This window comes from Urocampus carinirostris, chromosome 16, assembly GCF_059441175.1.
Source record: "Urocampus carinirostris isolate Australia breed hairy pipefish chromosome 16, RoL_Ucar_1.0, whole genome shotgun sequence".
In the NCBI taxonomy this organism is placed as follows: domain Eukaryota; kingdom Metazoa; phylum Chordata; class Actinopteri; order Syngnathiformes; family Syngnathidae; genus Urocampus; species Urocampus carinirostris.
Window position 1 is genome coordinate 18223142 of NC_142364.1, and position 19025 is coordinate 18242166.

A 19025-nucleotide genomic window follows, 5' to 3' on the forward strand; every position below is an offset into this window, starting at 1 on the left:
TATACGCCATCTTGCTGCTACTGTTAACCTAATACCTTGCCGGGTAAAAAATGAGAAATACATCTTGCTTTTTGGTCACAATGATTCTTCGTAGTTTATATTCTTCTTTGTGCTTCATATCACTCATCTTCAGTTGCACATCACAATGCAGCTACATCTAGTCAAATGCTACACACTGTAACTTTAATGAAAAAACGTTTTAAAAAATGGGTCATCTTGCATAAAACAACCTCCTAAACGGAATATTTGTACATAAAGAATTGTCCTTCCTATATTACAAGCCTCTGAAATTGTCATATTTGTAGAAAATAAACGGGCAAACGCGAATTACATGAATTTGTGTTGAACGACCCAAAAGAGTGGGTTGTTTTATACAAAACAATAGATACAATGATCCAAGTCATGTATCTGTTCATTTTTCCCATTCCAGATTTTTCATTTTCCCCAAACGTTTTTAAAGTGTGTGTGTTTCTGTTTAGTATCGGTTTTGCATTGTTCCGAGGAACGAAACCTTTTCAAGTGCAACAGTGTTAAAGAGACTTGCGAACATCTCAACAGTTTTGGACAGCTTTTTATTTATGTAGTTATTTTTTTATTTCTTTAGCCAAACAGGCCCCCACTGCACCCCCTAAGAAAATTAGAAGCTGTCAATTATGTAGTGTACCTTAAATTATTTGACCAGCATCCTAATTTAAAGTGTGTTCAAGCCTGTTAGGGAAAAAAACACAGGAGGGAAAATTGCTCCTTTTTTGTATTGTTGCATTTTATTGTTAATTTTAAGTATGATTTTCAAAACATCTAAGGCCTCAAAGATTTATACTCAATCCGGATACGTGTGCATAAAAAAACGAAACCCCTCAACCTTTTAAATGGTATTGTTGTTGTGATTCAAATGATTCAGATCAGTTTATAGTTGAATTAAATGTTTTTTTATTATTTAATCATGAAAAAAGAACATCTATTTGTTTTAGATATAAACATAGTAACGCGTTTATTTTATGGATAAATGTTGGTTTTAACTAACGAACACTCAATTTAGAACAAAAACACGGTGTAGTTAAACACGAGAGATAACGAACATTCTCGTTTCCGTATATTGTACGTCATACTTGCATGCATATTTCGGCTATATGCAAAATAAACCGAGGATAGCGTGGTGAGCCTTATGATAAACCGATTTCTGTCCTATATACTCATTTTTTATGAGCAATGCATTCTCAATATATTTGTACCTTAAATGTCAAATGCGAGCGCGCTTGTTATGAATTGAGTGTGCAATTTTAAGGAATTGTGTGTTGTTTTATTTTTGCTTTAAGTATATAAATAATTTCTTTTGGTAACTAAGACTTTTGCTGTTTAATGATTTTCCCATGGTACATTTTTTCATAAACCAGCTCAATTAAACAAACCATGCATTTTTAATACCCTAGTATGCATTTATTCTATGTAACGCCTGTCGTTTTTAATTTGCTTGTACCCTGAAGTCGCATTGGCTTTATGCAAATCTACACGCGCGTGCCCCACCCCACCTAAAAAAGCCCCCCTCCACATTTGCGCCTTGCAAAGAGGAATAAGTATAGTGCTGGGAAATCTGGCTCTTTTTCGAGAGCAGGCTCTTTCGACTCGGCTTGCTAAAAAGAAATGACTCTTTCGTCCCCCGAACGGCTTTTATAATTGTTTTTGTTCATTTAATCCATATAGTATGAATAAGTATGTAATATTATTTTCCAAATAAACAATAAAGCAAACAAAATGAAAGAGACAAAAAGGAAGGGAAAAAACTGAAAAAGGAAAAAAGAAAGCTAGGTAAATACAAATCGAAAAGAAGAAATAGGGACAAAGAGTGAGAAAAGGCAAGAAAAGGGGAAACGCTCAGAGGGAAAAATAGATAAAAGAAGAAAAATAAAACTGAAAAGAGAAAGGGCAAAATAAACGTTAGTAGTTAGGAAAAAAAGAAAAAGTTAAGCTTGGGAAAAAAGAAAAAGAAATTGGAGAACAAGGGAGAAAAAAGAAGAAAAAAGTAAAATGCCAGAGGAAATGCTAAAAAGGAAAAAACATGGAAAGAAAAGAAATTAACCACAAAAAAGAAAAAAAATGCAAAAAAAGAAGTATAAAAGGTAGAGAAAAATGAACAGAAGTAGTAAAAAGAAGAAAAAATCAAGAAATAAAATAAGAAATACGCCAAATCTAAAATTAAAGCTATAGGGAAAAAGTAAAAAGCTCGGGGAAAAAAACAGAAGATAAAGGATAAAAATAATGGAAAGTAGTAAAAACCTTAGGGGGGAGAAGAAATAAGTAAAAATAATAATAAACAAGCATAATGACCAAACACAAGAAAAAAACCACGTCCCGAACTCCGAACCGACTCTTTATTGGTGAAGAGCCGACTCCCGTCGTTCATTTCCAAGAGCCGTTACGTTCGCCAACGACGCATCACTCGAAATAAGAAGCCCCATGCAAGTTGAAATTCGCGTAAAGTCGCAATTGCATCCCACCGGCGAGGGGCGACCTACAGTACATTTGGTGACATCTTACGCGTAAATGCGCACAGACACGCCAAATCCAAACGCACTTTTGGGCATCAGTGCACACCAGGAGCAGCGGGTTCCAAACCCCCCCACACTAAATTTCGGAACTTTAACAGAGGAAAAACAACAGAGAAGACATCGGATGGTGGAAGCGTAACTACCCGCTCGTTGACGACTTGCGCCCGGCTTAAATCTCTTTAAAATCCGAGGGATTCATGTACTGGAAAAATGAAGTTTCGTCCCCTCTTTCAGAGGGTAACACGGTTTTGTCCACCACGAAACAGGTAAGCCTCTTTTGCCACTTTAATAAATACAACTGTTGTTTATAATCATGTTTTAAAGAAGGAGTGGGCAAACTTCAGACCTTCAGGCTTTTTAATCTGGCGCGCTAAATGTTATTATTACATTAATATTAAATTATTAAAAGTATCATTTTTTAAAAAATGGTATTTGTGCCACTTTTGTCTCCAACATTTAAACAGCAGCCTAGATTTTTATTTACTTGCTATTTTTATTATGTACTTACTCCAGATTTCCCCCTTTTCACTCCCTTGTGCTATCAGATTGGATTATTTTCCTTTATTTGCTACTGCTGTTTCAGGTTTTACATATTATATCGTTAGAGAGAAAAGAGAAGGATGAGATTAAAAAAAACTAACTCAGAAACTGTAAGATAAATGTCGTGATTCAAACAATGTGATCATTTCTTAATACACTCACAAAGGATAATTATAACGAGGTAAATATTGATATTTTTCTATTGTTGATAGAAGAACCGTCCAAAGTTATTTGAGGAAGGGTCTCTTATAAGCCTTTGGCTTCAACCTCTCATCCTTTTTTTTTCTTTTGTTTTAAACTGATCGAAGGGGTAAAAATAAACCGGGGAGTACTAAATAGAAATGTATTGATCAATACATTCATCAAATGTAACGGAAAAAACACTGGATATTGCATTTTGAGTTTTCTCCAATGCATATGATCAACATTTGTTCTTAAAGGGGGCGTAAGATATTAATATGCTTCAATTCCAAGTGTTGAAAAACTAATATGATTACATTTTCTCTTGATGGAGCAAAAATAAAATATTAAATGGGCATGTAAACCTCTGCCTGTTCATTTAATTCATAGTTTCATATTGTCACTGCTATTCTATTGCATTCTAAATTTGGAGGTTTATAGAATTTAGTGCTTGAATATAGACTTTACATTAATTCTGAGTGTTTCAAAACCAATTTGATTACATTTTCTCTCGAAGGACAAAAGTGAAATATAAAATGCATATCGTCGCTGCTATTCTAAAAAATGTCTCCACTTATTCGTTATTTTTTTTCGCAAGAATGGAATCTTTAGATTTTTTAAATGCTTAAAATAGAGATTTAATTTGCAATGGCAGCGACGATATGAGAAATTGCACAGGCCCACATTATGTCCCCCCCCCTCATTTATTGAGACTATATCGCTAGATACAAAACATAAATCCAGACCCTAGTTCTTTTACCAATTCAACCCAACGCGACTCATAAAGGTTGCCCACCCCTCTTACAAACAATTCCAAATCTTGTTATATTAAAACGGATTTCAATTATAAACATAAGTGCAGGGTTGGAAGGAAAACAAAATCACATTTGCTCTACCCGCCTCGCCTTTTGATTGACACGTGAAATAGACCCTCGTGCAGCCCCTTGTGCGCCAGCTATTTGTAATCACAGGTAGTTTAAATCGGGACAATTCGCCCCCCCTCCATGTTTCATCCCCACGAGAGGAAAGTAGAGAAAAAACGCTAATATTCAGGAAAGACAATTTGCGCTCTTTATCATCGAAGGAGAAGAAAGTGACGGGAGAAGGCTTAGGGAGCTATATGGAAGTTTATTCAAGCGAGTGACGTGCAGAATGACAACCATGGAAATATGAAGATGTCGCTTTTGGATTGCTGTTTTCTGCCAGGTGATCTGCAGTGAGCGTCAAAGTACCGCGGGCTGCAGCGTGGACTCCAAACACTCGCAAATGGTAGGGGCAATTATATACTATACTATATATTATATACAGTAAGTGGTGTGTATTTAAAAACGTGCATTGGATGTATATTTGTGTTTCCCAACATCTTTAGAATTGCACAGGGAAATCATTTGTATTGTTTAATTAATTTAAATTTAAATAATAACCCACATCATCAAAAGACAAAATGTTGATAGAACAATAATTAAAATATGTGGTTTTTATAATAAGAAAAAAACAGAAATAATTATTTACAACCAAACTATTTTCTTAAAGAAGAGCTGTATAATACAATAATACAATACATAAACATTTGCCCAATGGGAGTAGGCTGAAGCCTTTTAGGTGCCTGTCCCGATATATGGAAATGGAATAAGAGTTGATACTTAAAATCTTAAAACATTCACATTTTTATGGATTATAGTATTGTATTTTAGTGCGGTTTTATGCGCAAATATACAGTTTTTTGTATTTTCCTTTCGTTCAATAGTGGTTGATGCTGTTCCTATAAATGTAAAGCCACAAACAATTGGAAATATGCTTGGATTTCTAAAGTATAAATGTGTATATGCGTATTTCCCAATGCATGCGTAATAAAAATATCTTTATAACATTAAAAGGTGGGGAGTTATTGTGAAAGGTTTTTTTTTTTTTTCAAAATAAGACTTAATTTGTTGAACAAACATTATCGTTCTGTTTATGGACCACACATTCTTTTAGCTCAGTTCTCGGATTTTGAATTTAATATTGGAAAAAAATAACATTCATCACAAAAAATAAATGTTTTTCCTTTAGAAAATAATAGTACAAAGTATTTCTAAGTGGGGGACAATATGATAAATAATAACATACATAATCAAAAGACAAAATGTCGATAGATATATAGCAAAGAAATGTATTTTTTTGTATTTAGACAAAGCTCAAAAACACCATAAATCGATAATTGACAAAAGAAAACAATCAATTATTTGCTCACAATACATAAACACGAGCCTTATAAGAGTTTAGGCTGAAGCTTTCAAGTGCGCACCCCTATTTCATGTTTACCTTGCAGGGAAGACATATTCAAAATTAAAACCAGAAAACAGAACTTACCCGACAAAGGAAAAAAGTAAAAATTGAAATAAGACAACAGAATTTTCTAAAAGTATAATTATCTATAATACATATTGTACATGTTTTTTAAACGATCAAATAATATCAAAATGTTGTTATATAGCATTTTTCATGCACGAAATTGCAACTTAAAATCCTGGGTATTCAACAAAAAATACCCTATTTATGTTAATATTTATGTGTGTATGTAATAATCTTTCGGCCCGCTAACAACTTGATTTTAGTGATTGTTAAAATGGGAATTAATATAATTAATTTAAGTTTTTTATGGTCATCATTTAAAAAATAAATAACTTATATAATATTGTATGGTACAAAATATGACAATATTGTAGTAAAATATATCTAAAAAAATAACAAAATATATAAAGAAACCATTTTATCAAATCAAATTGTTTTTAACGAGGAAAACATAAAAACCAACACATTTTTGTTTTTAATATGTCGTCCACGTGACCTGAAAGCGATCGTGCGCGCGAGTGACATTCAGTTCTGATTCGTGGATGTCCCCCCCACCCCCTTTTACCCACGCTCCCACCCCCGTCCACGCAGTCTCAGTCGGACGCGGAGTCCCAGCGGTCCACGATGGAGCGTGAGGACACGCGCTCGTCCCCGAGCACGCCGTCCACGCCTTCCGTGTGCTCGCCCACTTCCACGGCCAGCTCCGTCCACTCCACGGGGAAGAACCTGTGCGCCAGCTGCGGCCTGGAGATACTGGATCGATACCTGCTCAAGGTGAGACACGCTGGGAGATAGCGCTATTTTCATCGCGGGGCCGCGCGTCTGAATAAAACTACAAACATGGCGACTTGAAATAATGGCTTGAATGCGGCAAGTGTAAAAAACGAAATATTCAAGGTTTCATTGGCAGATTTGTCAACCTCAGCCGATTGCTTCCCTTATTAATGACGGCAATTCACCTTATCAAGCGATAATAAACCTTACTAACATAACGCAGCGCCTATTTACTCATCGCAAGACAGACAATACGTCAATTTGTGTCAACATGTTTATTTTATTTACCAGACAAATAACACAAACAATTATTTCAGCTTATTGCTTAGTTATTTCCCCACTTGCAGTTGATTTAGTGTTGTGTATTAGATGTAGAAAATTAGAGATGAGAGCGGAAATGGAAAAGATGAGATCGGTTTCGATTTTTTTTAATCAAAAAAATAAATAAATCACGTATGGTACAAAGTATTTCTATGTTATAAAAATTGCTATACGGCGTACACAATTTACAATAATGAAAACACGTATAAAATACGGGGAAAATAAAGTAATTTACAGATATGTATTTCTTTTTAGATTGATATTAAAACACTAAAATATATGTTTGCATGTGTTTTTATTTGTTTGTATTAATTTTTATAATTTTAGCAAATTTCAACCTCACAAAAATATAAAGTTATACAAGATTCAAATGTATACATTACTTCATATGGTTCTTACCATAAACCATAATATTGACAATGTATAGTATTATACTATCGTTCATCTGATTGACGATAATCATTATGTTTTTGTTAAATCATTTTTTGATGTTTTTGTCCGTGATAAAAAATAGCCACTAACAAATTAGACTAACCATCGGTCAAAATTATTTTGTATATCTTTAATTATTTTAAACAATATATTTAACCCATTTCCAAGGGGCAACCGTTCTGTTTTGACTCCCTAATACGCCTAAATTATCGATATACTACTACGAATAAACGACTATTTCTTACGTTTTCTATATAAAGGCCTATTTTCCTGAATATGCCTGACTTATTCTTTCTTTTTTTCTCACTCTCTGTATATGACTTTCACGCATTTTACAGGTTGCTCTTAATAGCGTATTTTAAAATACTCAAAATGAGCTTATACATTTTTTAAAGAATAATAATTTGGACACAATTCCGAAAATAATAAAGAAGGTACGTGTAAATATATTTTCCCAATTAAATTCAATAGTGTACATTTTTCATTTGCCCAAATCATCCGTGTACAAATTATACAAACGAAAATAAGTAAATGGTCCTCTTAACTTAATCTAAATACAGTATTGAAAACGGAGACATTTCCAATCGCTCAATTTTTACTACTTGTAATTGTTTTTAACAGGATTTGTTTTTTAATGAGTTGATGTATGATGTATGTTTGTGTTTTTCTGTGTTCAGGTAAACAACTTGATCTGGCATGTGCGATGCCTGGAATGTTCTGTTTGCAGGACGTCGTTACGTCAACACAGTAGCTGCTACATCAAAAATAAAGAGATTTTCTGCAAAATGGATTATTTCAGGTAGGGTAAGTTTTGTATATACGTTTATTTGCAAAATAGAAGCATGCTCTCTTCTCCTGAACATGTATCCACACATGCTTTAAATACTTGAACTTCTCATATTTAAAAACGCCTTTTTTATATTGAAAAAAAAACCCTGCTTGGAAAACTGCGTTGTGAAATGGTTCATTTTCAAGATAATAATTTCGAAAATACTCATTTTTTGTTTCTAATTAACACGAACGGATCAAATTTAACGCAATGTATATATTTGATACGTTTGCGCAAAATGAATGCACTAATTACTGAAGATTCGATCATTATTATGAAACGCTTATTGTCATTGTTTAGTCTGTTAATTTCGTTTAAAAATTCTGAATTTGAAAATGTAATCAAACTATAGTTGCAAACATGTATATGCCACAAACATAAATGTATACATATATAAAAGAATATATAATTTCTAAATATAATATTTAATTCATAACAGAGTGTTTTACAAATAGATTTAAATGTCAATTTGGTTTTTAAAATCCAGTCATATTGTCTTATAATTCTGCTCGATTATGTAGAATTTTCTTATTTTGTCTCATTTAATTTCTTGGCCCTCATTTTGGAAATAGGATGTTGCTAATGTGTTTTTGTTCTGGTGCATTTACAACTTAGGCCACATTACAAGCACTACCTTGTGAAAGTGTGCCTTTTAATTTAGAAATTATTTTATCTTGATTTAGTCTTTTAAGTATTTATGGCGTGTTTATCCTGGAGTGACATTTCTAATCAAGATGAAAACAATGTTCACTACGTTGTGTTCAACGACTATGAAGAAGATTTTAATTTTGAGATATTGTTTATTAACGCAGAATACACATTTTTTTTCCGCTCGATCCGTGAGTTTTGTTTACAGTTTATTCGAAATTGTATGCATGTAAACGGATTATTAAACAAATTTGTTACAGAGATGAGAAAACAGAATAATTCTTGTCATATTTTAATTGCGAATACACGTTTTGAAATATAAATTTGAAATCCCTATTTTATCGAATACGCGCATAGAACGCATCAGTGAAAATGCTTGTTATATAATAGCTAGAGTTTTATAATTAGAAATATTTTTTTTGTTAAGAGTTTGTTTAATTCAAGCAAAACACCGGTTAGAAGTTAAATTGTCTGTATTTTCATTATTGACGTCACGAAGTTAGACTTAACCCTGCAGGATGAACACGTAATAATAACTTAAAAGAGAAAGGAATGTCAGGATATATATTAAAATTATTTAAAAGGTATTACTATCGGAGACTGGTTTAAGATGTGATGAAATGAAAGCTGCTGCTAACTATTAGCTCCACAATTAATTCATTTATGCACTGAAACCCCTTTTTAATATTTTACGAGGCCTGTTTCTAACATGCCTAAAGACATGAAGGGTGCAGAAATGGCCCGAATTCACGTGCATGATGCAATTGCAGCCAGGATGTTGTCACATTTTCTTCTCGGGGGATGATGAGGAGGCAGATGATCGTGGGAGAGAGACTGTTACAAAAACAAGACTTGCATAGCTACAAAACGCGCGTGTGTGTGATATACGCGTGTCCATATGTCCAGGTATGAAGTCCTGGCAGAAAACATAAGGATAAAAAGCGAAAGGGTGGCTCTATTTTTGCTTGGGGTTGGAAAATCAGTTTTAATATAATATATCTACACAGTAAAATAACCAATTTAACACATACAGAGTTAATCTTAACTCCACTCCTGTAAAAATACATATTTCCAGGGTGTAAAATGTACGCCGAATGTAGAATTATTTTTAGTCTGATAGGAGTTATTATTTTATACTACTCTGCACTAAAGAGTGTTAAAGTTTTTTTTAAAATGATAACATTTAACACTGAGGAGTTCGTAGTTAATAAAAACTTGTGTAAAGCCTATTTAGCACCACTATTTAAATAACTCCAGTGTTTTTTTTTTATAGTTAAATGCGTTTAAGTTTAAGACGCAAAAATACAAAATTAACCAAGATTTATTTCGAAAAACATGCTTCAATTACAGTCTAACAACGGGGAGGGGGGGGGAAACAGCTCCTCTTCTACACATGCAGGACACATATAAGCCGCATTTAGTTGTCAGCGATCTCACAAAAACATCGGATTTTTTTTAACGTTTTTACATTTAGGCACTCCTTCAGTCGTGACACTTTTTCTGTGACAAACTGACCTCAAGAATGGAAAAATCATGTGGCCCTCACAGGAAAACATTTGGGGACCCCTGGTTTAGACAATCACACTTAGAGTCTTTATTTCCCCTAACATGTCTTGAACAAGCTGGCGTCAGGACCCAAATGTGACCGAAACCTGACACAAAACCTCTGCTGAGGTTTCTAATCACCAGCAATTAGTCGTCCTCCGCCCCAGACCTCCAGACCAGCAATTAGACCTCCCCGATTGCCTGGTCACTTTTTTTGTGTGTGATCTGAAAGCGTTTCGTATCCCAAACTCACTGAAATATTCTCCTTTTAACACACTTTTTGTGTGTGTTGTACAAATGTACTGTATATCAGCTCGCCCTCTGCACAAAAACACCCCGGGGTTTGTGTTTATTTATGCAGGCCCAGCAGCTGTCAATCATCCGCTTTTTATTATTTTCACAACACAAATTTTTGTTTGCACTGCCAGGTTCGCACTAATACTCAAACTGACCCCTTTCCGGTTAAACACCCCTTGGCGGTCACCCCTCGCGCCCCAAAACTGTGAGCCATTATTTCATATGTAAAATAGACATTAAGTGTATGCGAGCGTCTTGCTTGGATAAGCGGTCGGGAAAAGGTACAAATGGCTGTCACATGTTATGCCATTATCACCAATGAACTGGAGAGTAAATCCGTTAACTCAATTACTAGCCGTTCTGTGATCCCTCTCTCTACATCTTAGTTTGTATTTTGAATGCATATTTTTTTTTAATTCTGTAAGAATCAACAATACCTGTGTCCTTCCGCGGTTTCAGTTTAACTTCCAGGATTCGGACCAAGTATTTGTACGTAGAAAAAGGAGCTGTGAGTAGTTAAGTTGAGGACTGTTGTTAGAAAAAAACAACATAAGAAATTAACAGAACATTCTAAGTACCGTATTTTCCGCACTATAATGCGCACCGTGTTATAAGGCGCACCTTCAATGAATGATATATTTGAAAACTTTTTCCAAACATAAGGCGCACCGCATTATAAGGCGCTACAGTAGAGGCTTTAGTTACGTTATGCAACCATTAGATGGTGCCGCGCTAAAGGGAATGTCAACAAAACAGTCGGATAGGTCAGTCAAACTTTATTAGTAGATAACAAACAAGCTTTCCACAACTCCATTCACTCCCAAAATGAATAAACAGCTGTTTTATTATTTTCTCTGAGGTGAAGCATTTTTGTGACACATCTTTAACATCTTTGAACAACAGCAAGGCATAACATTTTATTTTTCCTCCATTTAGTCAACACGCAAAAAAAACGTCTGATACTGTTATGGTAAATTAAATGTTAGTGCAATCGCAATATAGTGACACTCGTAATGTGCAAAAACAATAACAATAAAGCAATAACATAATAACTGTAAAATGTAAAACGTAAACACACAAAAGTAAAACATAAAGCTCACTCTATCAGCTCCTCATCTACGAATCCCTCGAATTCTTCTTCTGCAGTGTTCGAATTGCTGCTGCTCTATTTCCGTGTTCTACTGCCTGACTGATCGCCTTGAGTTTAAACTCTGCGTTGTAAGTGTGTCTCTTAATAGGAGCCATTTCAGGGTCTTTATACAAACGCACAAATAAAAGAGAATCGTTGTTTAATATTTCCCGGTAAGCACAGCGCACTTCTTCTTCTACGCAAAAAAATGGAGTCGGTGGCTGCTTACCGTAAGTTGCAAGACCTGTCGCGGCTCAATATTGATCCATATATAAGGTGCACCGGATTATAAGGCGCATAGTCAGCTTTTTTTTAAAAAAAAATAACAGATTTTAGGTGCGCCTTATAGTGCGGAAAATACGGTAGTTGATCAAGGCAAAGTCCTCCCTAACAATCGACAAATGGCTGACCCTTTTTTATAGGAAAGGGGTATGGATTGACAAAAATTACACTGGAAAATGAAAGTCAACTGAAATGGGATTTTTCAGGCCAAAGCAAATAAGATACGAGATCACAAAAAAACCTTTGTTAAAACTGGATTTTGCAGGCGGTATGATAAGATGATCGAAAGAACAGGATCCTGATACAAGTGGCTGAATAGAGTTTTCTCCACAGGGTGGCTGTGCTCTCCTTAAGGGGAGAAGCTCAATCACCCAGGATGGACTTAGTGTAGAGTTGCTTCTCCTCCGCATTGAGAGGAACCAGCTTAGGTGGCTCAGGCATCTGATAAGGTTGCCTCCTAGACGCCTCCCTCGGGAGGGGTTCCGGGAACGACCCAGGACACACTGGAGAGACAACGTCTCTATACTGGCCTGGGGACACCCTTGGATAACCTGGAGGAAGTGGCTGGAGATAGGGAGGTCTGGGCTTCCCTGCTGAGGCTGCTGCCCTCACCCCGGATAAGCGGAAGAAAATGGATGGATGGATGGTATAATAAGATTATGGCAGACTTATCAGAACACCACTTAGACACATTGGTACATAAAGTACTGAATGAAAGGATGCATTGAAACAGCACATGAATACAGCAATTAAATACATTCAAATATGTGGATAAACATAAACTGCATTTATAACAACTAAATGAAAAATGCGATATTCAAAATAACAATTTGTTGATAAAAGAAAAACTCATAGCTGGAAAACTCAATATGCAATAGTGACTCCATATTCAGTGACACATAATCTAACAATTTAAAAACTATCAAGTGTCAGGCTAGCGCAGTCATTGCATTTGGTTTTTGAAAATGTATCAGTTCAAGGTTCAAGTGTGTAAGGGTATCTCGTATCGTTGCGTATTTTAGAAAGAAGAACACGCAGTTCTCTAGTGCCACACACTTAACTCCAAGGCTAAGCTACCGTATTTGGTTACCTGTGTGTGACTCATGCACAAAACTTCAGTTTTGGATTCAAACTACAAAACGTTTATGGGTCCACAACCGTAAGCAGTGAGAGGCACTGAAATTTGCATATAACTGTCATGAACCAGAATAGGATCAGGACCCAAACGCGTGACGTTACTCACACAAGCCTTTTATTGTACGGAAAATGGGGAGCCATGCACGTTAGGCAGCAGTCTGGTGTGAAATGATAGGAAGCCAGAGGCCGACGAGATCAATACCAATTGCCCGAGTTGATATCGGACAGATGGGGTCGATACCGGAAAGGACAGACAGGATTGATATCAAAACAGGATATCGAAATTAAACAGGACCAACTAGGCTGGAACAAAACTGTAAACTGATATTAAACAACGGGACAGACAGGATTGATATCCAAACAGGATATCGAAATTAAACAGGACAAAATAAACGGGAACAATACCGGACAGGAAATACCAACAGGAAACAGGACCGAGTCAAAAACCCACGTCTTGCTGGGCAGAGGTTCGTTGACGGACTGACAAAGGAAGAGTGGGAGCACTGAGCTTAAACAGACGGACAGCCAATCTGTCAACGAGCCGCAGCTGGCGCCACACTGGCGGGGCCAATTGGGCGCCATGGCAACCGTGACAGTAACATCAGGTTTACAACGCTTCAATTATATAAAATCACAATTGGAGTCTATGCTACAAGTGGTTTAGCTTTTCCACTTCCATATAAAAAAGCTGCAGTTGTTTAGAACAGTAGAGTCAATTTTTTTAACGTATGTATATTTTACAGAACTGTCAGAAATTTCCATTCTGTTCACTGCAGACAAATTCTTTTCAATCATTTGCCGAATGTTTCCCCCATTTTATGTGTAATTAGCAATATGCTATCATATTTCCCAAAATGATAAGGAAAAAAAATCATTCTTTAAATCAAGTAAATTATCTTACCTAGATAGTTTGGCCCATTTTGATCAATAGTTTCTGCCAAAATTGAGAAAAAATACTAGACAAGATAATGTTGCTTATTTAAGTTTATTATTTTAGATGGAAGTTGGAGTCCGTGCTACTAAAGTTTAAGCGTTTCCACATCCTTTAAACAAATTTACTCAAAGCTTCAAGTTGTTCAGTAAGACAGTATTGTTTAATTTTGAACATTTGTACTTCTTCATAAGTCTGGATAATTTCCGGTCCTTACACTGCAAACAATCATTTTGAACTCATTGGCAGAATGTTAAGGTTTTTATTTTTGTATTTTAAGGGAATTTTTCCTTATTTCTCAAATCAAAAATGGAAAATCATACTTTAAAAAAAGCAAAACTATCTGATCTAATACTAAATTCTCACACTAAGAAAATAATCTGCTATGTAAGATCATGTTGTTTGGATACGTATACTTTTTTTATCATTTTAGTTGAATGAATAGTTAAATAAAACTGTATGAAGAGGAGCTACAGAGCAGAAGTAAATGGAAGGAGACCAAGAGGAAGGCCGCGATTGGCGTGGATGGATGGTGTTATGAGTAGAAATCTAGTGGAAGCTAGAGCCCTTGTTGGTGATAGGAATGAGTGGAGAGGTGCTGTGAAAGGATAGTGGTATGTTTAGACGTGTTCTAAGGGATGGGCAGGGCACCTCTATGATGTGGCAGGGGTAAACCAGTGAAAGCTGTCGGGCCCTGCTGTTGAACAGAAGAGTGTGTTGTGTCACCCTGACCCGAGTGACATGGCCGCTTTCTTGTGTCCCGTTTCATCTGGAGGGACGAAAGCATGACCAACTTGGGTGCCGGGGTGCTTAACTTGTTTGGGTATTTAGGCATTTGGATTGGCCATGGTCCCAAAAATTTTGTGCGTGTTTTTTGCTACTTTTTCCCTTTTTTTTAAATTTTCCTTGTTTTTGTATGTCTTTGTCTTGCTGTCAGTCACCCCTCTTGAGGGATACGACCAGGGTAGATAGATCGACAGATATTTCGAACAAGAGAAAAACAAAAAACAAACGAAAGAACAAATCTAAAACAAAAACAATTTGAACGTAACATGTATGAAATGGAATAGGAATAAGCTTATGCTTAATTGTTCTACCCTTGCGACTTGAAAAACAAATTAAAATATCCCAAACGCTTTCGAATACTTTCTGATATTTTACTTTAATGTACACCAAAGAAATCTGGGACGTTGATGGAGAGGGCCAACGGGGGCGTGGTAGGCGGGGGAACCTATCCTACCACCATTCTATTGTCTATCAATTTACACTTCCTAGGTACTTTACATCAGTTACCATGAAATTGAAGCGACACTAGTTAAGTCAAAATACAACAACTATGTTAGAGTTTTCCTTTCTTTGGAGATCCTCCTGAAAGTCAAGAATGAAAAAAAAAAAAATTATGAAAAAAAACAGATGATTGCCGCAAATATAAGAAAAACAAAACTTAAAACAATGTGAGATGTTTTGGCCACCGTTCAAAACCCCTGGAGATGTTTTCTCATCTGTGTCACTCTCTCATTTGGTTTTGGACTGACAGTTTCTTTAATGGGACGTAATAGAAGGAAATCGGTGCGACTCTCCTTCTCAATGTCAGTGTGTTTTTGTGGAGATGGGTTAGATGCATATATTTATCAAAGGGCTTTTGACAAGGATTTCATACTAGATCTCACATATAACATCAAACTCTCATACATGCAAAACTATATTCTCATACGGACACTGTCATACCCATGCATTAACACTACTGTACTCTCTTATAAATACTACTTTACCCTAATACACACACCTATATTCTCTCACACATACTACAACACTTTGAAACACACTCCTATACTCTCACAGATACCACCATACCTTCACCCACATACTACTGTACCCTTATACACACACTACTATACTCTTATACATGCACTACTATTCTTTTACACATATAATACTATACTCCCACACACACTATTATAATCTAACACACACTATTATAATCTCACACACACTATTATAATCTCACACACATCCTTCTATTCTTTCTCTAGCTATAATTATATTGTAATGATCACCTCACCAATCAGTGTTGTTTTATTTTGGTCACATTTGTTAACCGAGGCAATGCAGACTAGTCTGTATGCATATGTAGTACAGTTCGACTTTAAAGTATGTGTGAGAGTATAGTAGTGTATGTTAAAGAGTAGAGTTGCATGTGTGTGACAGTATAGCAGTTTTTGTATGAGAGTATAGTAATATGTGTGCAATAGTATAGTAGGGTGTGTATGAAGGTATAGTAATATGAGTGTAAGAGTACAGTAGTTTTCATGAGACTATAGTTGCATGTGTGCGAGAATAAATTTGTGTGTGTAGGAGTGTGTATGAGTGAGTATGGTAGTGTGTATGACGGTATAGTCACATGTGAGAGAGCAAGGTAGCGTTTGCATTAAAATATAGTAATATGAGTGTAGTAGTGTATGTATAGTAGTATAGTAATTTGTGTGAGAGTATGGTACTATATGCTAGAGAGTAGAGTAGCATGTGTATGACATTATAGCAGTGTGTATGAGAGTATATTAGTATGTTTGAGACAATATAGTACTGTGTGTATGGGTTTACTAATATGTGTGAGAGAGCATAGTGTGTGTATGAAAGTATGATTATATTTGTGAGAGAAAATTGTATTGTGTAAGTATAAGAGTATAATTGTCAGTGTGACAGAGTAATAGTAGTAGTATGCATGAGAGTATATTAGTATGTAAGAGACAGAACAGTAGTGTGTGTATGAAAGTATAGTAATATGTGTGAGAGCATAGTGTCAGGGACCCGCACAGGGAGGTGTAGAAGCACAATGCAAAGACACAGATAGTACAATGGTTTTTATCTCTCACAGTGAATCAGGCGTCAAGGCAGCAGTATCTAGAACACCAGGAGCAGCAGTCGGGTTTAAGAAAGGAGGCAAGGATTTGGTTCACATGAAATACATAAAGCTCTGACAGGAAGGCTTGGAACGTGGTGAAAGAGGCAATGAACTAGCACAGAGCCTAAAAACAGGAGTGCTCAAATAGTGAGCAGAAGAGGTGATTAGGAAGCAATCAGTGCAAGTGACATGAGGTCCATGTGGAAATTACAGCCAAGGAGGAAGTGACCAAAAAGGCAAAGTAAAGCAAAAGGTAGTGAAGAGTAGTGTGTTAATGCAACAGTACAGTAGTACCTCAAAGAATTGAATCCACTCTGGAACATTTGTAAGTCAAGACGCATTTTGAATGTAAATGCGCTAATCCAGCCCAAGCCCGACAAAAGTATGATTTGTTTTTTTAATAAATAGTAAAAGAGCATTAGAACATGAAACAAATATGTATAAATATTAGATTATCACACAATAAACGTAAAACGAGAGGCACATAATGTAATAAAAACAAAAACAAAGAATAATGGAAATAATAAAACTATGAATTTAGCTTTTTACTGGTCCTCAGCTTTTTTTTTTTTGCTTTGCGTTTCTTAAAAATGGATCCCATGACGTCTGCTTTTGCCGGCTTTTGACAATCTGTCGAAAATACGGGACACGAAGAGCATGCGGGGGTTCACAAATTCGAACCAGATAGAACTCGGCAAATGTCAGCGCGTACTGTACTGTATTTTTGACGTTGTATCCTGAAACGCCTTTGTAACTAGAGGCAATATTTTCCCGTTTAAATACTTTGTAACCTGGACTTTTATATGAAGAGACCTTTGTAAGTAGAGATACCAGTTAGAGAATATATTAGTGTAAATGACAGTAAGGTAACCTGTGTGAGAGAGTATAGTAGTGTTTGTACGAGAGTGAGTGGTATGTGTGAATGAGTACAATACTGCGTGTATGAGAGTATAGTTATATGTGTGAGAGAGTATAGCATTGTCTACGACAGTTTATTATTAGACAGTATAGAAAAGTTTGTGGATAGGGATGACTGTGTCCGTGTGAGAGTATAGTTGTGCATGTGTGAGAGTTATATGTTAGAGCAGGGGTGCAAAACTAATTTTAACTCGGGGGCCACACGATAGAACAAACATTCTGTCGGTGGCCGGAATAGTAGATTAAAGAGAAAGAAAAAGAGAGATAAAGAAATAAGAGAAAGAGGGAGGGAAAAGGAGAGAGGGCGGGACGAAGAAAGAAAAAGAGGGAGAGAGCGTGAGAAACAAAAGATAAAAAGAGAAGTTGTGAAAGAGGGGGAAAGAAAGGGAGTGGAAGAAAGAAATCCAAAGAGAAATAGAAAGACAGAAGGAGAGAAAAGAGAAAAGAAAGCGCGAATGGTAGGAAGAGAGAAAGAGATAAGCGAGAAAAGGAAAATAGAAAGTTAGAGCAAAAAAAGTTATAAAGACACAGAGAAAGAAAGAGACAAAGGAGCAACAAAGGAGGAGCAAAAGAGAGACACAGAGAGTGAAAGAGACAGACAGAGAGTGGGAGAAAAGGGGTGGAAAAGAGAGAGAGAGAGAGAGAGAGAGAGAGAGAGAGAGAGAGAGAGAGAGAGAGAGAGAGAGAGAGAGAGAGAGAGAGAGAGAGAGAGAAAAAGAAATACAAGTACAGTGTCTTTGTTCGAGGCACCTTTCTTTGGCAAAATCAAGCTGACATATTTCAACCTGCAGCTTGTTTTTCTCTTGCGCTTCTCTGAGTGTTGTCTCACGGGCCGGATTCAATCCCTTAGCGGGCCTGATCTGGCCCGCGGACCGCCTGTTTGACACCCTTGTGTTAGAGCAAGTGTGATTTACTTCTTAAAGGGGTTCTCATATAAATCCACGTGGCTATAGGAGAGCAGGACAGAAGCCACTCAAACCTAGATTTCAGGTCTGCACGTACAAGGACACACACGCACACTCAGGAAGTCTCGTTTTTGTTGCAATCAGTAGCGCATCGGGGTGCCCGTACACTACCCGGAGCGAGCTTTGTTAAGCCAAACGTGCGGTTACGTTGTCGCAGTAATTACTCACCAACCCACCTCTGGTTAGGTGATGGGGTTGCCATAGCAACAAGCACCATGCAGAAACCGCAAGTTGTTTTTCTTTTAAAGGACGGAATTAATCAAAGATGATAATAAGACATCTGTCATGCAAAGACTCAATTATTCCACACTTCCC

At 36.2% G+C, this 19025-nt stretch overlaps 1 protein-coding gene across 2 annotated transcripts in view; it reads left to right on the forward strand.

The window, feature by feature from the left end:
* The first annotated feature begins 2491 nt into the window (after positions 1–2491).
* lhx6a (LIM homeobox 6a) overlaps positions 2492–19025 on the forward strand; it is a 36147-nt gene continuing 19613 nt past the window's right edge. For both annotated transcript variants that reach the window (XM_088355959.1, XM_088355960.1), the window contains exons 1-4: positions 2492–2812; positions 4473–4535; positions 6192–6374; positions 7805–7926. In XM_088355959.1, the coding sequence (XP_088212085.1) occupies positions 2744–2812; positions 4473–4535; positions 6192–6374; positions 7805–7926 (437 nt within the window). In that variant the 5' untranslated portion in view covers positions 2492–2743. The remainder of the gene's footprint in view (positions 2813–4472; positions 4536–6191; positions 6375–7804; positions 7927–19025) is intronic.